This window comes from Alligator sinensis, unplaced genomic scaffold, assembly GCF_000455745.1.
Source record: "Alligator sinensis unplaced genomic scaffold, ASM45574v1 scaffold295_1, whole genome shotgun sequence".
NCBI lineage: Eukaryota > Metazoa > Chordata > Crocodylia > Alligatoridae > Alligator > Alligator sinensis.
Window position 1 is genome coordinate 623856 of NW_005842754.1, and position 26609 is coordinate 650464.

General features: G+C 47.0%; 1 protein-coding gene across 1 annotated transcript in view; it reads left to right on the forward strand.

Annotated features, from left to right (window-relative positions):
• The window catches only part of AIFM3 (apoptosis inducing factor, mitochondria associated 3), a 186289-nt gene that overhangs the window by 158055 nt on the left and 1625 nt on the right, over positions 1-26609 (forward strand). Inside the window, exons 16-17 of the mRNA XM_025216616.1 lie at positions 14081-14179; positions 16006-16081. Coding sequence (XP_025072401.1) covers positions 14081-14179; positions 16006-16081 — 175 coding nt within the window. The remainder of the gene's footprint in view (positions 1-14080; positions 14180-16005; positions 16082-26609) is intronic.

Sequence of the window (26609 nt, forward strand, 5' to 3'; positions counted from 1 at the left end):
GTTTCTCGCTCCTTCTCGCATCAGGGCTGAGGGAGCTCCTGCCTCTTTGGCTGCTGGCAGGGAACTGCCAGTCTGGCCTCAGCCCTGGGCTTTATAAGAGCCAGGCCCTGCCCCTTACAGCCGGCTGACCGCTGTCAGGTGTGGGTCATTTGCTGCCTCCAGTTGCCCTGGCAACCCGCAGGTGGGCTCTTATTCCCTGCTAAGGCTCCCTATGCACTGCCAGAGCTTTTCCTCTAGCAGTTTTTCCTCTCTAGGAGCAGGGCACCTCAGTGCTCTGCGACACTTACCATAAAGAAGTTCTTCCTGATGTCCAATCTAAATCTGCTTTCTGTCAGTTTGTGGCCATTGTTTCTAGTTATCCCAAGGGTCGCCCTGGTAAACAGAGTATCTCCTATTCCTTGCTGCCCCCTCCCCCCGATGAATTTGTAGATGGCCACAAGATCACCTCTCAGACTTCTCTTGTGGAGGCTGAAGAGATCCAGGTCCCTCAATCACTTCTTGTAGGATCTTACCTGCAAGCCCCTAACCATACGAGTAGCCCTCCTCTGGACCCTCTCAAGGTTATCCACATCCTTCTTGAAGTGCGGCACCCAAAACAGGATGCAGTACTTCAGCTGTGGCCTTACCAAGGCTGCATAGAGGGTAAGTATCACCTCCTTACACCTACTTATGATGCACCTGCATAATGCATGATAGAGTATAGATAGCTTTACTTATCACTTCATCACATTGATGACTCATTTTGATCTGGGAGTCTACTATGACTCTGAGATTCTTTTCTCTTGCTGTGCTACTTAGAAAGTCATCTCCCAATCTGTAAGTGTGTTGGTGATTCCTTCTCCCTAGGTGCAGCACTTTGCACTTATCTTTGTTAAACTGCATCCTATTCTGTTCTGCCCATTTTTCCAACCTGTCCAAATCTGCCAGAATCTGTTCCCTGCCCACCATGTGTTTACTTTGCCACATAATTTGGTGTTGTCCACAAATTGGGACTGAGTACTCTCCATGCCCTCATCCAAATCACTGATGATATTGAACAGCACTGGTCCAAGAACCAAACCTTGGGGGACTCCATTGTCCACATCTTTCCAGGTCAATACCAACCCACCCACCACCACTCTCTGGGTGCATCCCATAAACCAATTCGCCACCCACCTGACCATGTAATCATCTATATCACAGCTGCTTAGTTTATTTATAAGAATGGGATGAGACACTGTATCAAAGGCCTTTTTAAAATCCAAGTAAATGACAACTACCTCAACTCCTGCATCTAAGCATTTTGTGACCTGGTCATAAAAAGAAATAAGGTTAGTCAGGCAGGATCTGCTGCTATGAATCCATGCTGGTTGCCCTTCAGCATTATTTTTCCTGCTGGACTCCCACAAATGTCCTCCTTTTTCATCCCTAGGCTTTCCTGGATTTCCCTGTTCAGCCGTGAGAGTTTCTTGGCCCCTTTGCCCCACTTTACGTGCAGTGGGATTGTTCCTTTCTGTGTCCAAATGATCGTTCCCTTGAAGAATGACCATCCTTCCTGGACTCCCATCTCACCAATGCTCTTGTCTTTCAGCACCTCACTGATCTCCTGAGCTCATTGAAATTAGCCTTTCTGAAGTCTAACACTTCTGCCCTACTGGTTATCTTTCCCACCTTTCACCAGATAGTACATTCCAACAATTGGTGATCACTATCCCCTAAGTTACCCTGTATCTACAGATCTCCTGCCAGGTCATCCTTTGTAGCAAACACCAAGTCCAGTAAGGTATTTCCCCTAGTGGGACAGTATACTTCCTGTGTTAGGTGAAGGTCCTGTAGGCAGGTTAAGAACCTATGTGAATGATCAGATCTAGCTGACTGCTCCTCCCTGCAGATGTCAAGGTAGTTTAGGTCACCCATGACAACCATGTCCCTTGAGCTTACTGCCTCTGAGAGCTGCCTTGAGAATTCCAGGTCTGGCTCATCCTCCTGGTGTGATGGTCTGTAATAGACTCCCACTACCAAGTCCCTTTCTCCCCGATCCCCTTGTATTCTGACCCACAGTACCACAATTTTCCCCTCTTGTGATCCCATCTTGATTATAGAAGATGTGTATTGCTTCTTAACAAAGAGAGCAATGCCCCCCCCCACCTTTTTCCCCACTCCATCTCATCTGTACAGTCTATAGCCCTCAATGTCTTCTGCCCAATCATGGGTAGAGTCACACCAGATTTCAGTTAATCCAAGCAGGTTGAAGTTGTTGGTTGCAAGGAGGCGTGTGAGTTCCTCCTGGTTGTTCCTCATGCTTCTAGCATTAGTATAGAGACACTTAAGCCCCCCTGTAACAGGCCCGTAACTTGGGGCCCGTCTACTGACAGCCCTGCCCACCTGTTCTGGGCCAACTGCCTACCTTCTTGCCTGCCATGCCTTGTTGTTATCTAATTAAGTTGTTAATTAGGTGGGAGGCTGCCCATTTCTTGCCCTGATGCCAGGGGGCACTATCTGTGGCTCCGTTCCTCCCCTACACCACAGCCCAAGCCTCGCAGATGGCATCCACTGTTGTCATTATCACCAGCCCCACTCTGGGCCCCAGAATCCTCCTGTTTGAACCCGACCTGAATCCCTCCACTCAGGCAGCCTACTCCACCTTGATTCTAGGCTACATAGCTCCCTGAGCTGTTCCCCCTTACAAGTGTGGTCCCCCCGGGACCTTTGGCTACACTTGCTATGGCCTCACCTCTAGGCCAGTCGGAACCCCAGGCCCTCTGCTCTGGGTGTCCTTTGCAGTGGGCCCCTGGCCCTTTGACCCTTCCAGTCCTGGCTCCAGCATTGACCAATCGGGGGATTTCAAGACAAGTTTCCGAGTCTATAGCCTCACTCTCTCTCTGGGGTCCACATTCTGGACCCTACAAGTGGTGACCCACCCAGTTGTGGGAGCTGGGGTTATTAAGGCGCCCCGACCCACCTTTCACTAGGGTGGTAACTGGCCTGGCATTTTCTGGCGGCTCCCACACCACTAAGAGCCCCACCAGGCCACCCACTCCTGGCAGGGTGCACTTGTAGGTCATGCCCAGGACCAGGAGCCTCCTAGCTATCCCCTACAGCTCCTGCCCTTACCTCCAGGATGTTCCAAGCAGCCTTGCAGCCAGGCAGTGTTACTGCCTGGCCTGCCAGCAGCAAACTGCTCTGTTTATATGGGTGGACAGAGATCTAAAATGGCCGCCGCAATCAAGCACCTGCTGGCTGCTTCTCTGAGTCCTTAAAGTGGCAGGCACCAACAGTGTCCTGCCACTCCCCCAGTAGGTGCCCTTGGTACCCCTGTCCTGGTGCCTGTCAGGCCCCTTAGTACTTACGTGGACTGTTCCAGGACATGGCTTGTGGTTTGTTGTTCCTAGGTTCTCTCTGTCTGCTGCATCCCCATCCCACAATGAACCTAGTTTAAAGCCCTGCATAGGAGATCAGCCAATCTGTGAGAGAAAAGACTCTTACCTTTTGAAGAGAGATGAAGACCATCACATCCCAGCATGCCTTTTCCATGGAAATGCGGATCGTAGTCAAAGAAGCCAAAACCCACACAATGGCACCAACTCCAGAGCCGCAAGTTGACTTTTCTAATGCAGCTGTCGTGATGCTGACTGAAACTGCTGACTGAGAGGATCAATGAGAAAACCACCTGTACCCCCGATCTCCTATGCTTGGCCCCCAGAGCTTTGTAGTCACTCATGACTCAGGCCAGACTACTCCTGGCTGCATCATTTGTACCCACATGGATGAAGACAATGGGATAGTAGTCAAAGGGCCATATGAGGTCAGAAATCCTTGCAATGATGTCCCAAATCTGGGCCCTGGGCACCAGCATACCTCCTGTACCGTGGGATCCGGGTGACAGATGACTCCCTCTGTTCCTCTCAGTAGGGAGTCACCCACCATGATGACTCAGTGTTTCTTCCTCCAGCTGTCCAGTTGTCCCTCAGTCTGCAAGGTGGCGGTTGTGAATGTGGCTTTCTTTGCTGCACTCTCCTACAGTGATGCCAGGGCCTCATATCTGTTCCCCAGCTATACTGGGGAAGTTGTCCCAGCAGTGTGATGTCTGGCTCTGGAAGTGACCGTCTTCCATACATCCACATTGAGTTCCCCCCGTGTTGTCTCCCCACTAGGTGTGTGATCCTGCAGAGAATGAAAGTACCCATCAATCTCATCTTCAGCAGCCCTGATCCCCCACAGGTAAAAAACCATGACATTATGCAGTAAAAGAGGGTAGTGCCTGCTAACCTCTGCCTGGAGTTCCCTCACCTGCCTTTCCAGGGCCTAAAGCTGGGCACATGTGGGACAGGTGAGGGGACTCCTGTTTCACCCCACCCTACCACCACCACTCCCAGGCCTCAGGGGCCCCGCCAGCCAACCCCTGCAGATGGCAGGGTGCTGCCAACCCCCCTCCCCCAAGGGCTCCATCTGGGTGGAGGCCCCAGAGGAGCCTTGGGTGGGAGGCATCGCCAAGGTAGGGGCCCTGGCTGCATGCTGTGTCCCTTTTTTTTTTGCTGTGACACAGTTTATAAATCAAGGTTGAATGTTAAGAGATAAAAAATAAGCTTCAAAACTTGACTTATACACCATGAAATATAGCAGATAGTGCTCCCAAAACAATGGCTTACCACAAGGCAGTGTGCTCACCCTTTTTATCCGACATCTACGTTAACAATCATCTATGCTGAATATCTCTGTATTACCGCACAGCAGAAGAATGTTGAGGATACAAAGAAGATCCTGGTGAGGGCACCGAATGAGATGTCAGATTATTACCTAACCAATTATCTCAAGCCCAATGTGCAGAATCCCAATCTTCACATTCCATCTGAAAAACAAGGATGCAGAATGGCACCTGAATGTCACCTGGGGTGACCAGAGTCTTGAACATCAGAAACACCCAGTCTGCTTAGGGGTAACACTGAACTGTACACTTCATTACAAAAAGCACATATTAAATGCCAAAGCCAAGATCAATACACAGAACAACATTCTGTGTAAACTCTCAGAGTGGGAAGCACATCCATCTACTGTATGCATTACTGGCTAAGTACTTTGTTTTTCTGTGGCTGAATATGCCTGCACCACCTGGGGACTCTCAAGTCACAGTAAACATATTGAGACTGCCCTAAATGATACATATAGGAATTATAACAGGCTGCCTAAAACCCACCCTTGTTCCCTGCCTACATGCACTATCCAGCATAGCTCCCACCCCCTTACATCGGGAGGAAAGTAGCAGGCGACATTGACCGGCAGGTACAAGAGGGAGAAGATTGCCACTTGCTATATGGATGTCACCATCGTCTCTCATTAAGAAATAGCTTTTTGTCCTCTTCCACACCATTGACCTACTCAGCCAGAACTACCCTCTGGCAAAAAGAATGGGATAAACTAAGTGACAAAGCTGTTGAATGGAGCCAGCAAGGAATTACCCCCCAGTGAGGAGTTAGCATCTGGCTCCATGTACAAATGGTATACATGGTGGAGCCTGAACAGATTGAGAGTGGGTCTCAGAAGATGCAACTTTCTTATGAAATCATGAGGCCTCTATGCAACTGACCAATGTGTTTTGCAGGAGAAGCAAACCATAGATCATCTCTTGAGATGCCCTGTAGCACCACAGTGCACCCACAAGATCTGGCAACACCTATGCCAGAAACAGTGACCTGTGCAGAATATTGGGACCAGACCATATAGAAAGGCTGGACTAGAGAGAAGAAGAAAAGTACTGTCCCCTAATACTGTGCATGTGTAGACAGTGTCCATGTCTACACAAGACACTGACTGCACAGTTTATACAAGTACTAAATAAATGCACAGTAACAACTCCAAAATAGTGTCTTGTGTCAATATGACTTTAATCCAGAGCTAACTAGTTAACTCTGCAAATGTAGATGCACCCTGTGGCATTTGGTGGCAGTACAAATATTTTTTTTTTACATTATGCTCATAAAGATCTCCAAGAATTTGATCCATTGTCCCTCCTCTCCCATTTTCCCTTATTTACTTTTCTGGTACTGATAGAGTTGCCCACTTTCCTTTCAGCTCTGTCAGTGTGGGAGAGCCTACACGAGATTAGACTGAATAGCAAGCCTTTGTTGAAAGGCTTCTAATGTCTCATAGGTGGACAAGGTTCTTTGGGTAAATCCTATATATTTTATTAGACCAACCAAAATAGTTGGGAAAATTCTTCTTTGCACACTTTTGGGTACAAACACCCTTCATCAGATTGAGGAAGCATCTGCAGTTGGTCTGTGCTCTTCCTGGATGGAATAGAATAGAAAGAAGCCAGAGGCCAGTATGCATGCGAGAATACCAGTCAGTGAAAATGCTAATTGAGTCAGTCAATGGGTGAGAGACAGGTGGGGGTGGGGGGAAGGGGAATGTAGACCAGGTGATAAGAATATAGCTGGTAAATAGTAGAGAGATTACCTGGGGTATCAGATGTTAGGCAAGTTATAATGTGTCATAAATCCACAATGATTCATGATTTTTTATATCCAGTAGGTTGATTAAGTGAAGTTCATAAGCTCATCTGAGATAGGTGTTCTGTAAATTCCCTTTGAGGATTAGAACTGAGAGATTGGAGAGAGAGTGGTTTTCTTGTGAGAAATGTGCCCCCACAGGTAATTGGGTATTCTAGCCTTTGATAGATTTTTGGTGTGCATTCCTTCTGGTATGTAATTGTTGTTTGGTTTCTCCTACATATTTTCAATCAGGGCATTTAGTGCACTGGATGAGATATACTACATTTCTGGAGTTGCAGGTGTAAGATCCAGGAACAGTGATGGTTCTGTTGTGGGGTGTAGTTGTTGTGAGGGTGGTGGAGATATGTTGGCAGGTTTTACATTTCTTGTCATGGCATACTCTAGAACCATTCAGTGTGTTTTGGGCCATAAGAAGTTTGCTTCTGGTGATGAGGTTGATGAGGTTCAGTGCTTGTTTAAAGGCTAGGATGGGTAGTTCTGAGAAGATGTCTTTAACAACTGGGTCTTCTTCTAGTATGGGTTGCAATTGTTTGAGGATTTTCCGTGTAGGTTCCAGGGAGGGATGATATGTCATAACTAGTGGTGTATGATTTATGGGGCTTTTTTCTGTACTGCAGCAATTCTTCATGTTGTATGTGGGTGGCTCTTTCAAACATGTGATCTATCTCTCTGGAGGAGTGTCCTTGTTGGGTGAAAGCCCTTTTGAAATTTGTGAGCTGATGATCATAGGTGTTCTCCTCAATGCAAATGTGGTGGTATTGGAAGTCTTGGCTGTATATTACAGCTTTCTTGGTGTGTTTAGGGTGATTGCTGGTTCTGTGCAGATATGTATGTTGGTCTGTGAGTTTTTTGTATATGGTGGCCTGTATTTTACCATTCTGGATATTGATCATAGTGTCTAAGAAGGAAATGTTGGTGCTGGAGTATTCAACAGATAGTCTGATGGAGAGGTGATGATTGTTGAATTTCTGATGGAAATCCATCAGAAATTGCAGGTTTTCAGTCCAAATGATGAAGATGCCATCTATATGGCTTAAGTATAGCAAGGGTTTGATGGTGCAGTCCTTGAGGAATTCTTCTTCCAGGTGGCTCTTAAAAAGGTTGGCATAGTGTGGAGCCATTTTGGTGTGCCCATGGTCTGGCGGAAGTGTTGATTATTGAAAGTGAAGTTGTGTGTGAGGATGAAGTGTATAAATTCAGTAATATCTTTAGATCTGTACTCTGAGTTGTAATCTTCCTCTTGTAGATATGTTAGGCAGGACTGGATGCCATCCTGGTGTGGGTTGTGTCAGAACCCATTGTTCATATGCCTATAGTACAGTGGAGGATTCCATAGTTTGATACAGAAGGCAGTCTGTCAATCATTTTGTAAGTAGGTCATGTAAGTAGGTCACGAGGGGAAAACTCCAGAGCCCAGTGACTATATATTAATGACCTAGAAAAAGTTCCCGCCAATTTGTAGCTTTCTTTGCAGTGTGCATTTCTTCTTTGCAGCACAGAAATGCACGGTGCAAAGGAGTTCCCGCCAAACTTATGCAAATTTGTACCCCACTATTGGACTGTTCTAAATTATTCCTACCTAGCGGCTAGTGATTGGCTTGCTAGCCGTATAAGAGGCTTGAGCAGTTTCCGCCCAAGTTGGAGAACTCCACATACACCTCGTGGAGAACTCTGAGTACACTGTGGAGCCTAGCAAACTCCACGCGTGTTTCAGAGCGAACTTAGCGGCCTGATCAACCACTAAGGACTCCCCGTCACCGACCCAAGGGGGCCTAGCACACCCCCACCCGAGACGTAAGACGACTGCCGGCCCGAACACCCCGAACACATCCTGATTCCACTCCAAGCGTCACAAGTACCCGCCCGCCGACTAGGGCTCCTAAAGCCCTGAACCCCGCGCCGCGGCTCTCGGCAGCGACAGGTTGTTGGTATATAAGCTGGTAACATCCATGGTGGCTAGAAGGGTGTTGCTAGGAAGGTGGTCTGTGTTTTTAAATTTTTGTAGAAAGTCTGTTGTGTCTTGGACAAAACTCACTCTTTCGGTGACAAGAGGTTTTAGGATGGATTCAGTGAAACCTGATATTTTATCAGTTAGGGTTTCATGGTTGGATATGGTTGGTCTGTCAGGGTTTCCTTGTTTGTGGATTTTAGGGGGCATGTAAAAAGTCCCTGGGTTAGTTCTGTAGTTTTTCTTGTAGTTCCGATGGAAATGATTTGATGGTAGTTTTGAATTTTAAAGTGGAAAGCGGAGTAGGATCTTCCTCTGGTTTTTTGTAGTAGGTGGTGCCAGAGAGTTGTGTGTTGGTTTCTGTTATGTAGTTTTCATTGTTAAGGATAACTATAGCTCCTCCTTTATCTGCTGGTTTTATTACCATTTAGTGCTTAGATCTTAGAGAGTCTATGGTCCTTTTTTCTGAGAGGAAGAGGTTGTTATGGTGGTGTGTTGTTGATTATTTAATTGTTCATTATTTCCCTGAAGCAGTCAATATAGCAGTAAAGGTTAGAATTTCATACACTATGAGGTGTCCAATCTGATGGCTTTTTGTTTTTTGGGGGGGTTGCTCTTTTCTTTGATGTTGTCAAAGGATGAAGTGTTGTTGGAACTGGATTCATTTTGGTTGTGGAAATATTACTTGAGGAGGAGACATTGGAAGAATTGGTCTAGTCCTCTGCATTGTAGTATTTTATTAGGGTTTTTTCTGGACAGACATTCAGGCTTTTAGATACGACAGATTTTTCATCTTTGGTAAGTATGTGCATGGAGAAGTGATGATATTTGAGTGATGGTTGCTTCTTTTGGTTTGACTGAGTTGAGGTTGGAATGTTGTAAAGTGTTGGTGTTGTTTCTCTGATGGTTGTTTTGTGGTTAGAAAAGTTATTTCTGGAGTAATTTGTTCCATTTCTTCTTTTTATGTGGATGTTGTAGAAAATTTTCAGTAGTCTCTTTGTATATATTGTATAATGTTTGAGAAGTTGTCTGGATTTCTCTCTTTTAACCCTCATCCGTTCTCTTGAAACCGTAACCGTTCTTGTTCTCATGGGGTAACTTGTTACCCCGCAATTCGACATTGTTGGTCTCATGGGGTAACTGGCTACCCCACCTGCATGAACAAAATGGAACCAGTGACAACAGTATAAATGTACCAAAAACTATTTATTAAACATACAGATTGTTTGAAAGTGTATTTATGATGATTTGAACCCAAAATATTATTTAACTAGAACTATGAACAAAATTTTAACCTTTTTTTAGAGTTTCAAAACGTGAATGAACAATTTGCTAAGTCTGCAGTTCACACTGTTTTCAAACTAACAATTACTTCCAAAAACATTTCCTGTTTTAACTAAATATTGCATTCCTTGCAAAGCAGCAGTAATGTACTGTGGTGCACATAAGCAAATCACTTACAATTTTCGCATCGTTTCTGGGTTTTGCAGTCATCTGTCCTTGGACAAAAAGCACAACATCCACTCATGCTTGCAGAAGGTTTTACTGAGGTACGTTGTGGCGATTTGTAATTTAGGGCAGTCATACCAGACTTGACAGACTTAGACAGATTACGTGTATTCATCATTCTTCATTTTATTTGTCCGTCAATCAACTGTTGTCCAAGCTCCTGCAAAAAAAATGCCATCTTCTTAAATGTAATCTTTGCTTCCAGTTTGTGTTGTGGCCTAGCCAAATGATGAGGCTGGCAGTGGTAGCCACATCCAGTATATTGAAAAATAGTGTAATTGGCCACCTGTTGATTTTCCATCTGCAGGTTTTCATACGGTTATCCACCCCACCCTTGTTTTTATTGTAGTCATGAATGTTCAGCTTTCTTTGCTCTAAACCCACTGACAGGTCATTGTGCTATTGCTGTCAAGCATGCACCACTTTGGACTTCTTTGGAACATAGGAAACTAGGGTGAGTTCCCCATCAAAAGCAAAAATGGATGAAAAGGTTTCCCTTCTTCGATTTGTTTGCATTTCGTTTGGGATATCGGCCTTGTTTTTCCAAATCATACCCACATAGGTCAAGTCCTGTTGTAGCAGTCTTTCTACCAGGTCAGTACTTGTGAAGAAATTGTCACCCACAGTATTCCTTCCCATCTTGTACCAGGGATGAACCAGTTTTTCAACGACCTGGGTACCAAGATTACCTTGGCATGGAGCAATTCTGGTTGCTTGTCCAGGTAGATGTCTCCAGAGAGGGTGAATGATGGTGCTGCATCACAGCACCACCAAATTTTCAAGCCATATTTGGTAGACTTGTTGGGCATATACTGTCTGAAGGGACAGCGACCCCTGAACACAATGAGCTGTTCATCAACCATCAGGTGTATTCCTGGAATATACCATTTCCTGAGCTGCTCCACAAATTGTGTCCAAATATCTTTGAAGGCAACAAGCTTGTCCACAGCTCTCCTTTCCTCACCTGTCAGTTTGTTGTCAAATCTCAGGTAGTTGGTGATTTGATGGAATCATTTTAAACTCATGGTGGGCACAGAAGCAAGGACAGCTGGTACATTGCTCCCTGTAACAGGGGGCCTTCTCGGGGCCGATCTCACTGTGGCCCACCCACCTGTTTCTGGGCTAACTGCCCGCCTTCTCGCACGCCACGCCTTGTTGGTAATTAATTAATTAATGTCAATTAAGCAGGAGGCTGCCCATTTTTTTCCCCGATGCCAGGGGGTGCTATCTGCGGCTCCGTTCCTCCCCTACACCACAGCCCAAGCCTTGCAGATGGCATCCAGATGTTCTCACAATCACCGGCCCCATGCTGGTCCCCATAAACCTAGTGTTGAACCCCTCTATGATCCCTCCATTCCGGCAGCCTAACCCGCCTTCATCCTGGGCAGCATAGCTCCCTGAACTGCTTCCCCTTCTGGGTGTGATCCCCCCAGGACCTTTGACTCACTAGCCCTGGCCCACCTCCAGGCCAGCCAGAACCCCAGGCCCTCAGCTCTTGGGCATTCCTCGCAGTAGGCCCCTGGCCCTTGAATCCTTCCAGTCCTGGCCCCAGCATTGACCAGTCAAGGGAAGTCCAGACAGGCGTGAGTCTATGGCCTCACTCTCTTTCTCTGAGGGTCCACCCTCCAGACCCTAAAAAAGGGGTAACCCACCCAGTTGTGGGGGCTAGGGGTTAAGGCGCCCCGACCCGCCTTTCACTGGGGTGATAACTGGCCTGGCATTTCCTGCAGGCTCCTGCGCCACTGGGAGCCCCACCAGGCCACCCACTCCTGGCAGGGTGCAGTTTTAGGTCATGCCCAGGACCAGGAGCCTCCTGACCATCCCCTACAGCTCCTCCCTTACCTCCAGATGATACCTGCAGCCAGGCAATGTTGTTGCCTGGCCTCCCAGCAGCAAAATGCCCTGTTTATATGGGCAGCCCTGAAATCTAAAATGGCTGCCCTAATCAGGCACCTGTCAGCTGCTGTCTCAGGCCCAAAATTCCTCCAGTGCCTCGTGACCACCGTGGTATAGACCACTCAGCAATAGGAGGCCAGTGTAGGTTTTCAGCTCTGTTTCATTCAGCTTTTTCCACTCCTTTCTATTTTCAGGATGGCTATCATTCCACTCCCTGAATCTTCTTTCTGCCTCTGATTGTTTCTCTTATGATAACAGTCAGGATATCTCATGAGAGAAACAGGTGGAACACTTCCACTACTGTGCCTTTATTACTTTCTTTTGTTGGCCCAGCACTTTCATGGACTATGCCCTTGGATGTTCTCCAATGATGTATTAGCTGTGGACTTTTTTCCCACACTCTGCCATTCCTTCCTTTAAAGGCGTCATTATCTGCAATGTTTTCTGGGGGTGGTGGCAGTGGTTTTGCTCCATGTCCTGCTGTAGCTCTCCTCGGTCTTCTGCAGCAGCCCCAGACTGGTTCTCTTCCCTTTCCCACTGGAAGTGTTGGCATCACTTCTGCTTGGGGCACAAGCTCCTTCTCATCTGAGCTGGATGAAGCTTCCATAGACACATGTTTTTTTTGCTCTGAACAGTCTGCCATGTCTGGAACAAAGTCAGCATCCTCACTGCCTTGGGATAAGATTTTATCAGTGGATGTGTCGCTGTCATCCCCAGTTACCTGTGCAAGACAGGCTTCAGCACTGCGTATGCACTGCCTTCTCATCCTTGACTGCAGAAAAAAAAGATTACTGCTGAATATATATAAATAACAATCAAAGACAAGCCTGTCCACCTGTGCTGTCACAGAAGCAATTCTGCCCTGCTCTATGGCAGTGCATGTAGCATCCTCTCCTCCTGGGCACAGAAGCCAGAGACCAGCATCCACCCTTTGCAGGCAAGCCAAATATGGGTGGATGCTGTTTGGAAACCAAACATGCAGGAGCTTATTGAGAGCAGGTAAAAGGGACATGGGTGTTGCCAAGCCCTTACCATTGAAGGGGACTCCATAGTGTACATTGTATTGCAGTATGATGTTGTTCTGTTTCTTCTCTGCTGTCCCTTTGCTCCTTTTCTTCACTTCCAGCAAAGGCAGGGCAAACTAGCTTGTGTGTTATGAAAGGGGCAGGCGAGATGGAGTTTTGCCATGAGAAAAGAAAGCAGAGGTGGATTTGGGTTTGACAAAGGGTTTGTTTTGGGGTTGTTTGGGTTTTTTTTGTTGTTGGGGGGGGGTTTGTTTTTGTTTTTTGGCAAAGGACAGGGTGTTTTGATGATCTTGCAGCCTGCAAACAAAGTGGTTAGCAAAAGGGATTACCGCATCTTCTGCAAAAGCAGAGTGGAGGATGGTCATCCATTAGTTACCATAAATACCTGAAGTGGACATAAATGAGATGTGAATGAATGCTGACCTTTCAGATGCATCCACCCAAAGTGGCCAAACAGGTCTAGGCCTGTCATTTATGCATAAATTTACATGGGTTTTGAGGTAAGTTGTTACCTCATATGGAAAAACATATTAATGTCTGGAGTAACATGTTACCCTGGGCATTTTTTCATCCACAGAGAGCAAGCCATTCACGTAAGTTGGCTCTTCTTTGGGGATATTGTGCATTGCAGTGCCAGTAACAATGTCCTAAAAAAGAATTTTTTTTAGAATTAATTAACTTTAAGATACTGCACAAAATATGTGTCTGGGGTAGGAAATTATCCCATGGGAATATATGAAGGTTAAGCTGTTGTAGCATGCGGTGATGTCCTTTTTGAGTTGATCTCTTCTGGAGTAGGTTAGGTGAAGAAGATATTTTCTAAGTTTCTCTGAAGATCTCCTGCATAATTGTGAAGCATATTTGGAATTGTGTGTAGTAGTCAGAGTACTGTAGATGTTTAGTCCTTGGGGAATAATGTTGTGTTTCTTGCATAGACTTAGAAAATATGTCACTGTTGAGTTTGGCTTCTTTCTTTTTCATGTTGTGTTATTTCCATTGTGTAATTTCTAATGTCCCATAAAATTTCAGCTGTCCTCCCCTGTCTGTGGGTCTTGTTGCCTCTCCCCCCCCGCCCCCCCAGGTGATGGTGTTGGTGTCCACTGTGACTAGAAGAGTCATTATCAAAAGGCCCTAAGATTCTCAGTGCTAATGATCCACCCAAACACCATGGATGGAAAGATCTCCTCACTTTCTTCCCTCCTGTTTTCCAGGTCGCATAGCAGCTCTGAATATGTTGGCTCATGGCACAGAGATCAGCACAATCCCTTATCTGTGGACTGCCATGTTTGGAAACAGCATACGGTATGCAGGTAAGAAAAGAATAATATATGCCTAAAGAGTAAGGAAGCAGTTTGAACTAGACAGTAGGGCTGTGCAAAAGCAGTAGACTGTTTTACTGCACATTAAAGCATCAGGTAAAAAACCATGACATTATGCTAATATACAGCAAAAGAGTCTAGTGCACATTAAGCTTCCCTAAAAAAGCATACAAATGTGCTACTGCGCACAGCCTAATGCACATTAACTTAAAACTTCACATTGGAGGTACTAAATTTAATGTGCATTAGAAAAGGCACATTAATGCGCATGTAGATGTGCCCAGTGAGGAACAAACTCCAAAAGTGCCAGTGGTGAGAGGGACAGAGTTGAACCCAATTGAGGAGTGGAGCAGGGGGCAATGTCTGAAATAGACACAGTAGGAGAGACTTAGTCCTCCCTGTTTGAAACTATGTAAGGGGGGAATGAATGACACCTGATTTTGCACTGGAAGGAGAAGTGAACCTGTAATCTGCCTGTGGGAAATGAGTAATAGCTAGTCCAAACATGTAGGGAAGGGCAATCCTGCATCAAATGTGGAGAGGTGACATACTTTTTATAGAACCATAAATCCATCCTGGAAGACTGACAACCCCACAGCAAATCAGGTCAAGCAGAGACAAGGATATTGCATGCTGAACACTCTCCCCTCTCAAATACAGTATATACTTGAATAGAAGACAACTCTGAATAGAAGACAACCCCCCAATAATTAGATTTTATATATGGAAAATTTAGAAATTTCTCATAATTTTTCAGGTATAGAATATAAGTATTGGAGGGTTGTCTTGGATCCCCCACACTGCTACAGCAGGGAAAGCAGTGGCTGGGTGGGGTGGGACAGCAGTGGCTCCTATCCCCATCTTCCCCATCCACTTCTTCCCCCTGCAGCCTTCCTGTCCCCCTGCCACCTGCACGTCCCTACCCCCAGCTCCCCACAGCCTCTACCTCTTTCTCCATTCCTCCCAGTCTCTGCCTGTCCCTGTCCCCCTTCCCTACCCCCCCATCCCACTCCCCAGTTTTTGCCTCTTCTCCTCCCCCTCCAGCCCTTTACTGTCAGATGCTGCTTGGGCTGCTCTGTCCTGGAGCACAGCACATGGAAACTCAGCCATTGCCTGGCCATGTAGCCGTGGGAAGGATGTGCTCCACACCCAGGAGACACCCCAGACTGAGTCATAGCCAAGTTCCACCTGACAGTAAGGTGGAGAAAAGAGGATAGGCAAGGGGTCAGAAGCTGTAGAGGAGAATTGGATGGGAGGGAAGCAGGAGGCTTGTGGATGTCTGACTCTGGCCCTGATGTGGGCTCAGGGACAGTCTCAGAGCTGCCACAGTTGCCTGCTCCCCTTTCTGCTACGTATGTGAATATAAGAGGACAAGCCTTTTTCCCCATGCTGAATGGGGGGTGGAGAGGCGGAAATAGAACTTTGTCTTCTATTCTACTAAATACGGTAATTATTATTTAATTCTTTTGATGCAGTGATTCTCCCCTTGTTTTTGAGGTTTTTTGTGAGGTTTTTTAAATTTTTGTCTCTTTGACTAAGCCAAAACAATGCAGATAAAAAATAGAGATGGGAAAGCCACAGATCTGTACTGAGCAAAATTAGAAATGCCAGTTCAGATTGTACTTCTTTTTCATTGTATAATACATCATCTTGTTTACATAGATTACAGAGTAAAAAAAATTGCACCGTTTTTGGAAAGACAAATAAATTATACCATTATTTTTCATCAGTTGGAGCAGAGCAGTTGTTATATGCTTGTTTATGTAATGTTCAATGAATTGCAGCCTTCATTACTTTGACATCATTCCTATTTGCAGGCCATGGGGAAGGATATGATGATGTCATCATTCAAGGAGACTTAGATGACCTAAAGTTTGCAGCATTTTTTACTAGGTAAGTGTTTCTTTTCCCTTTGAGAAGTCCCAGCACATATATTTATATTAGTGATTGCTCTGATAAGCAGATTTCAAAATCTCTGCTATCATTACTATCCACCAGTTTTACTCCTCTTCAAGTGTTCAGGTTGCTGTGCATTAATAAAAAAAACACTTTTGAAAAAGGAGAAGATTTGAGGCCAGTGCTGCATGAGTGCACTAGGTGCAGTTTGCACTGCACAGTGTTTATTGCTATTCAGGACCTCTAGGGATGTTCAAGACTATTGAGTTCTCAGAGTTTTGGGATGGAGTGTGCCTGGCATGCTCAGCTTGGTGCCTCTTGGATGTACATGGTGCATTTAGCATAATGCACAGTTCTCCTCTCCACAGACACATTAATTATGCCCAACTGAATGCACGGCTCAATAGTTTCTGGATGCACTGTACATGGACTCTATACAATTGAGAGTAAAAGACTGAAGGTTAGCTCCTACTTCATCTCTGTATGCCTAAGTAGCACTTATGTAGCCACATAAATATAATTTTTAGTAATTTGGATTTTGTTTGTGCATTCATAGGTATATTTGCCCTCGGCTTGCCTTCCCTGCAAAGCCTGAATTCTAGCCATACAGGGCTCTGAGGTAGAATACAATCACCCAGCTATGGTCACAAGGCCAGCTAAGACCTAGAACTTTAATTTCAGAAAACCACAATTAGTGAATGATGGACAAAAAGAAGGGCACTCCTTTCTTGTAAACCAGTAGCCTAGGTATTAAAGCATTTGCCTGGGCAGGGGGAAATTCAGGTTCAATCTAGACCCCGCCCCCTCCCAGGAGTATGTTCCAGCCCTCCTCTTGAAGCTGGCTCACAAGGCAGCCAGAAGTGGGAGGACAAGAGTAGAAATAGAATCCAAGCTGTGTGCGAGTGCCAAAAACTGCAATTATGTTCCAATGTAAGTGCCACTTAGGCCCCATCTGCATGTTACACTTAAGGCATAACTAGTTAATCACGTCCTAAGTGGTCACCCAGCCACACATGCAATCAATTCATGGTATGATAAAAAGGGAAATAAGCTACAAAGTTATTCCATAAAATATGTATAATAACATTGTAGCTGCTTCTTATCACACTATTAATTGAATGCGTGCCCAGGGGCCCTGTGGCTGGGAGCCCTGTCAGCTAATTGGAGCTCCCAGCTGGGGGGGTGCTATGTACACCCCTGGGCCTGGGAGCTCCCAATTGACACAATGTCCCAGCCATTGGGATGCTCCAGGCACCCCTCTGGCTCCAAGACCACAACTGACCCAGTGTCCCAGCTACTCCCAGCCCCAGGAGCCTGCTTCTTGCTGGTGTGGGGGTAAGACATAATGGGATCTGAAGCTTGATCCTACCATCGCACCTCCTGTCATACATGTAGCATGGCAGGAAGCCAATTGTCTGGATTGTGCATCATATCCCTTCATGTCTGTACCTGCACATGTAGAGGGGCCCTTAGAGACATAGAAGTGAAACAGAATTTAGCCCCATGTGGTCCACCTAATATAGGAACAGCACATGGGTTGCTGCTTTGTACTTTTACCTAGATTACAGATAACCTTTTTGGTAGGCTACTGATAAAAGAGGCAGAAACAGGTCTACAGCCAAACCTTTTATTTGCTTGCACCTTAAAACATGAGAACAAACCTTTATTCTAAAGTCTATCTGGCTACCCAAAACAGTACGACATAGGTTCTCAACTATTCCAGCTGGAGAGACTCAAGAGGTGGGAGGAGAGTGGCACACAGATTGGCAGCAGGTCTTCTTGAATTTGCTGAGTTCTCCAAATTTCCCTCCAGCCTATGCCAATATTTATACATGGCTAGTTTTTATATTTTAATAAATGACCTGTGATTGTTTTTATTTAAATTTCTTTGTTTTACTGAAACTTTTGGAAGTGGACTGAACCAGATCTCTTGTGGATTTGGAAGGTGACAATTAGTTCAGATTTATATCCTTGGGAAAGAGGGAGGATTTCTTATCTCTTTTTCTTTCCCATTGTGAAATGATGTTTCTGTTTCTTCTTTACCTTACTTTATGGTCTTCTCTGACAGGCTGTTTTTGTTTTAACAAAACAAAAGCATTTTAACAAAAATATAGCTATTATAACAAAATAACATCTTATACATTTGGTTACATCAGTCACTACTACTACCACTTTAAGATTAAGCTATGATATATTGTGTATGGATTAGTTAATGTATGGTCTTCTCTTATCTCCTTTTAGTCCTTATGCTTTGTTTAATTGTGTTGAATGATTTCCTTTACTTGCTGACCAAGTTAGTTGTCACATCTGTGAAGGTTCGCACTGTGGTTACTCAGAAACAGACTTTGGGTCTGCTGCTTAGCAGTACTTCTGCAGCTTAGCCTAGGCCCCTTGAAAATGGGCAAGGCTGGCAACAGTACCTGTGAGTACAGGTACTAAACTTAATGCACCATAATTATGGAACTTTAATGAAAGTGTAGATGCGTCCTTTGTCTGTAAGAAAAGGAGTGATAAAAGAAGCTTTTCCCATTGGCTGAGAGCCCTTTAAGCAGTGCCAGGACTCAGGAGCTATCTGATTCCCCACACAGTCCAGGGCTGGCCAGGAACTGTCTTAATTCTGGGGCAGGTCCCACCCAGTTCTGGGCTATGCAAGAGTTCCCCAAGCAGCCTGGAGCTGTCCAGGAACTGTCCCTTCTGGGGAAAGCCCTGGACAGCCTGAAGCTGACTGGGACCTGCCCCAGAATGAGACCGTTCCCGGCCAGATCCAGGCTGGGTGGAGAAACCGCACTGGTCACTGGGCTTGTCTCCATGTGCAGGGTGCCAAGAGAGATCTGCAGCAGCTGCTGTCTCAGCCCCCTGCATATCAGGACCCCTCCTGATATACACGTGGCCAGGAGACAACTGCTGCTGCAGCCAGCAAAGCTCTCTTGGCCCCATGCAGTTGCTCTCCTGGCCCTGTGCTCTCTGCCAGCCCCTGGGCTAGCACTCAGGGGGAGTTCCCCCTGGTTGTTGCAGGGGGCCAGAGCAGGTTTGGAGCAGCCGTGTATAGGGTTGCTCACGATGGGAGCACATTTGCTCCCAACAGGGAGCATGTGTACATGTGCTCGCTGGAAAGGCTCACTGCACAGTATTTTACTGCACAGTAAGGCTCATTATGCAGTATTTTACTGCAGAGTAAGCCTTTACAGCATTAATTGCATGTGTAGATGTGCCCACTGTTTGCAAGATTTGAAATCAGGATGCAGCTTCCAACTGGTGAGACTGGCAGGATGTGGAGGGAGCTTTATTTTTTCCTCTATACCATGGGCCTTGGTTTACCTGCTCAGATCATATCAGTTAATTATTTCTTCCACAATAGGGGCCTCAGGCATGGGTGACTCCTTGGTCTTGGCTGTTTTCTGCATATGGCATACTTTTCAGGTTCAGGACCAAAATATTTGATCTAATATAAAGTCTTTAGGGGTGGTATAAGGTATTTATGTGAAATCTAATGGTCTATCCTGTATAGAAATTCAGACTAGATGAATTGATTGTTCCTTCTGGACTTAATCTCTATGAAACTATGACAAAATGAGTGCATATAAATGAGACACTACATTCCCATAGCAATGAGCTATGGTACTGTAGCTCGTTGCTGCAGCAAGGTAGTGTTGACAGGCATGAACCATGACGCCCATGCTACTGCACAGTAGCTCATTGCTACTGCATAGTAGCAGCTAAAAATAACCTTGCAGTATCAGGACTGCACAGTAACACTGGTTACTGAGCAGTCATTTAGTATTTGCTTAAGCATAAGTTTAGGGCTGCTGTAACTTATGCCAGCGGGCTAAGTTTATTATGCGAATTGGCCTGTTGTCAGAACATGCCATTCTGTTCCCTCTCACTCCTAATCATAGGTGATAAGCAAGGATCTGGGTTTTCTGTTTCCCACAGAAAGACAGAGAAAACCATGGATTCCCTGTTTTTATTGGAGAAAACGCGGATTTCCCCTTTTGGCAGAGAAATCTGTGGATTCTCTGCTTTTGCAAAGAGATCTTGCAGGCCGGCAGAGTTCCAGCCTGCAAGAGATGATTTCAGAAAGGGCAGGAAACCCCCAGCCCTGCCCGGAGGAGGAGGGAGAGGGGGAAAGGCGGGGCCTGAGCCTCTGAGTCAGCCACAGCTGGGCTCAGGCTCAGGCTTGCCTTTCGTCCTTCACCCCTGGAGCCTGGAGGTAAGTGGGACTTGGGGGCTGTGGGTCAGGGCTGGGGAAAGTGGCTGGGGAATGAGGGAGCAGGGGGCACTGCAAGCCTGAGACAACACACCACAGTGCTTCCCTGCCCCACACCTCAGCCCACTCCCAGGAGCAGGGCCGGGGGGTGAGGGTAGGGGTGCCCCTCTGCAGGCCACACACATACCAGGTGGCCTCACGTGGGGTTTGCATATGGAGGCTGCCGCTGCCATGCCCCAGGCTGCCTTCTCATGGCTGGCCACACAGCTTTGTGGGCAAGCAGCGTGGGGCGCGGTGTGGTGGTGGCCACTGCATGTAGGCCTCACATACGTCGCCTGGCCAGCTGGCCAGGGGACGGGGGTAGGGAGTTTGCATGTGGCGCCCACCACTGCACTGCCACTGCTGCCCTGCAGCTGGCTACATGACTCCATGGACATGGCTCCACAGTGGTGGCAAGGGATGGTGGCTTTGGGGGTCGGAGGGGGGCTCACAAGCAGCAGCAGCCACCTCTGCCACTTGCCTGTGGAGCCATGTCCACAGTGGTGGCCGCTGCATGTGAAACCTCCCTGCACTGCCGCTGACACCGCAGAGCCATGCCCATGGAGCTATCCCCCCCCGGTCTGTGGGCACGGCTCCTTAGACAAGCGGCAGCAGCAGCGCGGGATGGTGGTGGTGACTACTGCGTGCCACCTGGCCAGCTAGCAGGGGCAGAGGGGTTTTGCACACAGCAGCCGCCACCACCTCGTACCGCCACCGCTGCTTGTCTGCAGAGCTGGGCCTGTGGATGGGGGCACTGTCCTAGATGCGCTAGGGTAACAAAGCCATGACTGTGTGAACTAGTCAGATGAGCGTATAAACCAGACAAATTGAGAGATCTGGGCTGAGCTGTGTATAGAAAATGTATTAGTTGCTGTTGTTGCAATAGGTTAAGCCAGGGGTTCCCAACCCCTGGCCTAACCTATTGCAGCCCTGTGTCGGCCGTGAAGGGTTGGCTGCCAGTTCATAGAATCATAGGATCATAGGGTTGAAAGGGACCCTGAAGGATCATCAGGTCCACCCCCCAGTTGCCCTGGTGCACCTAGGAGACACCCCATACAGTTGTCAAAAAGCCTCTTTCTCAAGCAATATTTAAGGATGCCATAAAAAAGAAACACTCATAAGAGCTTTCATGAGACTTTTACGTTCTTGGTGTGAGGAAGGCTCAGTTACTTCTATTCCTAACTTTCTTTTAAAAGCCATAGTATCATCATCTTCTTCTGAAATGCTGGGCTTCTGTTCTTCACAAAAACTGCTTCTCTTCTCTGGTACCAGGCTTACAGGATGGCTGGTGTCTTTCTGGAGTCATTAGAAAAGCTTCCTCTAGTTGCAGAGGAATTTCAGATAAAAAGTTCTAGTTAGGCACCGTTTAGCCAGCTCATAGCTAATTCCTACCCCATGATGGCCCCCCAAAACCCCAACACAAAACCCCTAAGAACCCCACATCCATCGTTCAAGCCTCTCACCATTGTCTCTGCTCCCTCATAGATATCTTCTTTCTACTCAGGGTCAGCACAAGGCTCCTCTCTTCTCCTGAATCCTCAGCATCTGCTCTGGGAGTCTGGGCATCAGGCTTACCAGCCTGCTGCATTCATGCATGAGTCTCCTGCCTAGATTCAAACATCTCGGGCAACTGTTGGCTTAGAGGGCTACTCTCCCTAATCTCCCCCTCCTCAGCACCATCACTATGGTAGCATTTTCTCAGCAGTTGTCTGGCAAGCCTTGGTAGTAAAGCAAGAATGGAGGATCTTACTGCTGTAGAGCAAGAATGTGTTTCTATCTGCATTTGCGTGGTCTCAGAAAACACACGGTCTGGTTTGGAGGGTTTCCCAACAGGATTTAGAAAACAGGCAGTTGGGGGCTTCTAGTCTAGGTCCCACCCCTATACATGCTCTGATTGGTTTGACACCATTCTCAGGGAGGGCTAACATCGCCGAAACCCCTACCAGTTGGCCAAGGGTGGTGGGACAAGTTGTTAGAGGGGTCACAGCCTCTTGCTACTTGATAGGTCATGCCTGTGTCTCATGGCCTGGGGGACAGAACTTTTACAAATCCAGAGGCATGAGTTCAAGCACTTGTGTCACTATGTGTTATCTAAGCACATTAGGAATCAGCATAGAATCACAGAATAGTAGGACCAGAAGGGACCTGTAAGGTCATCAAGTCCAGTCCCCTGCCATGGGCAGGAGGTAATTGGGCTCAAATGAGCTCAACATAGTGCTTGTCCAGCCTCTTCTTAAACACTTCGGGGATGGCAACTGCACCACCTCTGCTGGGAGTGTGTTCCAGATTCTAGATACCCTTATGGAAAAGAAGTTTTTCTGTATGTCCCGCCTACATTTTTCCTCAACTAGCTTGCGCCCATTGGTCCTCGTCCTCCCAAGGAGTGCCTTTCTGAAGAAGTTGCTCCCTAGATCTTGGTGTTCACCACTGACTTACTTGTAGGCAGCTATCAAGTCACCTCTCAGTCTTCTTTTATTCAGACTGAACAAACCCAGTTCCCAGAGTCTCTCCTCATAGGGCCTATCCTCCAGGCCCCTGATCATGTGGGTGGCCCTTCTCTGTACCCTTTTGAGCTTACCCACATCCTTCTTGAAGTGTGATGGCCAGAACTGGACACAGTCCTCCAGCTGTGGTTCCACCACTGCCGAATAGAGGGGGAGGAGCACCTCTCTGGGCCTATTGGCAACACATTGGCAGATGCAGGCCAGAGTTCTATTTGCCCTGCTGGCAACTTCATTGCAGTGTTGGCTCGTATTCAGCCTCTGGTTGATTGTCACCCCCAGGTCCCTTTCAGATGCAGTGTCAGTCAGGGGACCACCACTCATCGCATAGTTATGGTAAGCATTCTTCCTACCCAGATGAAGAACCCAGCACTTATCCCTGTTGAACCTCATCTGATTGCATTGAGCCCATAGGACCAGCCTGTCAAAGTCATTCTGGATCCTTACCCTGTCCTCAGATGTGCCCACATTTCCCCACAGCTTAGTGTCATCTGCAGACTTAATCATTGTGCTTCACACTCCCTCATCCAAGTCATTGATAAAGATGTTAAAGAGCACGGGCCCAAGCACTGATCCCTGGAGGGACACCACTCTTGACGGGCCTCCAGGATGGCCTCTGAGCCAGTTGCCAACCCACTTCACTGTAGACAGATCTAGGCCTGTACCCTCCAACTTAATTGAGAGAATCTCATGGGAAACAGTATCAAAGGCCTTGCTGAAGTCTAGGTAGATGATGTCAAACACATGTCCCATATCCAGCTGGTTAGTTACCTGGTCATAGAAGGACACCAGGTTTGTTAGGCATGACTTCCCCTCAACAAAGGTGTGCTGGTTGTTCCTTAAAACCCCACCAGTTACGAGCTTTTGGTTGATGGCCTCCTTGACAATTTTTTTCAAAGACTTTTCCCAGAACCAAAGTCAAACTGCCTAGTCTATAGTTGGCAGGGTGGTCCCTCTTCCCTTTCTTAAAGATGAGTACCACATTAGCCCTCTTCCAGTCATTCGGGACCACTCCTGAGTTCCATGACTCTTCGAACAGCCTTGCCAGAGGCACTGCTATGAGGTCAGCCAGTTTTTTCAAGACCCTCGGATGCAGGTTATCTGAACCTAAAGACTTGAAAACGTCCAGATGTTCTAAGAGTACTTTAACCTGTTTGAGACTGATTTTTATGTGGACTGCTGTCTTCTCTATATTCTGTGGGCCTCTGGACAGGTGATGAGTTCCTGTCTGATTTCAAGAATACTGATGCAAAGTAAGTATTTAGGAGCTTTGCCTTTTTGCGGGGATCAACTGTGGGCTGCTGCTCTGTATTCAGTAGGGGTCTGACAGTGGAGCTTGATTTTTTATCTTGCTTCCTATGTACCTATAGAAGGACTTTTTGTTGTCTTTTAATTCAGTTGCCACCTTGATCTCTATGCATGCCTGGGTTTGCCTTGTCTCGTACCAGCAGACCCTGGCCATATGAGTGTACTCCTCTCTGGATGCTGCACTGTTTTTCCATTTCATGTACGCTTCTTTTTTCTTTTTGAGAAGTTCTCTAATGTCCCTGTTGATCCAAGTGGGTCTTTTGGCCCCTTTTCCTCTTTTTGACCACATGGGAATGGCCTCTTTTTGAGCGATGAGAATTGCCTCCTTAAGGAAGCACCACCATTCCTGAACTCCCAAATTGTCCAGTTGCTGGTTGCAAAGGGCCTTTCTAACTAGACTCCTGAGTTTACCAAAGTCTGCCCTTCTGAAGTCTAGGACTTCTGTTCAGCTGGCAGAATTCCAAGTCTTTTGGAAGATTGTAAATCTGATCAGATTGTGATCACTGTCACCCAGAGTACCTCCAGTCTTCAGATTGCCTACCATGTCTCCCCCTTTTGTCAGCACTAAATCCAGAGTAGCTTTACCCCTAGTCAGTCCCTCCACAGCCTGTGTCAAGAGCAGGTCATCTATAGCTGCCAAGAAGTTGGCTGACCTGCTGGAACTGGCTGGATGCTCTTCCCAACGGATGTTAGGTAGTTGAAGTCACCCATGACTATCAAGTCTTTAGTGCTGGCTGCCTCAGTCAGTTCCCTGGAGAATGCCTGGTCACTCTCCTCTTCTTGGTAGGGAGGCCTAGAGTAGACTCCTACCATTAGGTCCCCTTCTCCTGATCCCCCTTGTATCTTGACCCAGAGTGTCTCAAGGGGCTTCCCCGTATAATCAAACATGACCTGCAGGGATGGGTATTGCTCTTTCACAAAGAGGACCACCCCTCCACCCTTCTTCCCAACTTGATCCTTCCTGTAGAGTCTATAGCCCTCAATATCCACTACCCAATCACATGTATCATCCCACCAGGACTCTGTCAGCCCAATGAGGTCAAAATCCTCATCTGCCAAAAGGAATGCCAGTTTGTCCTGTTTATTGCCCATGCTTTGGGCGTTCCCATAAAGACAGCTGAGTTCACCCCTAGTCTTCTCAGGTATTTTGTCCCTCTGCAGTTGTCTCAGGGTATTGGTACTCATCTGGATGTCCCCTACATGAATACCCTCCCCTGGGTCTTCTTGGCCAGTGGATTTATGCCCAGTAGTGGAATCTATCCCCAGTCCCTCGGGCTTGCCTAATTTAAAGCCCTCCTCAGCAAGTCGGTGATTCTTTTAGAGAAGAGCTTCTTCCCTCTGCCCATGAGGTGAATACCATCTTTTGCATGCAGACCAGTGCCATTAAACTGGATACTAAGGTCAAGGAATCCAAAACCAACATGGTGGCACCACCTCCGAAGCCTTCACTTGACTTCTTCAATGCAATCCTCCCTCTGGTGACCACAGCCTCTAATTGGGAGGATTGAGGAGAAGACCACTTGTGCTCCTAGTTCCTTGAGCTTTGCCCCCATGGTAGTGTAGTCAATCATGATTCTCCTGAGGTTGTTTCTCACCGTGTTGTTGGTACCCATGTGGACAAGGAGCATAGGGTAGTGGCTTGTAGGGCGGACCAGCTTTGGGATCCTTTCCATTACAGCTTGGATCCTAGCTTCTGGAAGGCAGCAGACCTCTCGAGCAAATGGGGTCTGGACGACAGGTGGCACCTTCTGTTCCTTGCAGCAGGGATTCTCCCACAACAATCACCCTTCATTGCTTCTTCGGTGGTAGCATCTATTCCTGTCTTGTCCTCAGTTTGGAGGATGCAAATGCCTTGTCCGTTGATGGTGTGAGAGCTGTGTAATTGTTGTGTAGGGCTATTGGTGGAACACCTGACGCACATTGTGGCTTTAGGCTGATGTGACCAATCAGCGCTCTGTATCATTAGGGGCATCTTGCTGAATCTCACTCTTGTTCCTGGTCTCTGTGGCATCCTTCACTAGATGCAGGGCCTGGCAGTAAGCATCAACGTCCTCTTTGTGTTCCCTTATGGCTCGCAGTCTGCTCACCTCCTCCTGGAGCTCCCTGACCTGGCTCTCCAGAGTCTCCACCAGTGAACACATCTCACAAGTGGGAGTACCTATACCCCAGCATTCAACTGATGTGCCAGGCAGCCTCCGTAGCCTGGAGTCAAGGGCTCTGTCTGCATGGAGGCTGAGACTATGGACCCCATCCAGGTAGAGATCCCCAAGGTACCAGGAGAAGGAGCTCATTTGAGCCCAACTACCTCCTGCCCATGGCAGGGGACTGGACTTGATGACCTTATAGGTCCCTTCCAGTCCTACTATTCTGTGATTTTATGCTGATTCCTAATGTGCTTAGATACCACATAGTGACACAAGTGCTTGAACTCATGCCTCTGGATTTGTAAAAGGGTGGATTAAACACTCTT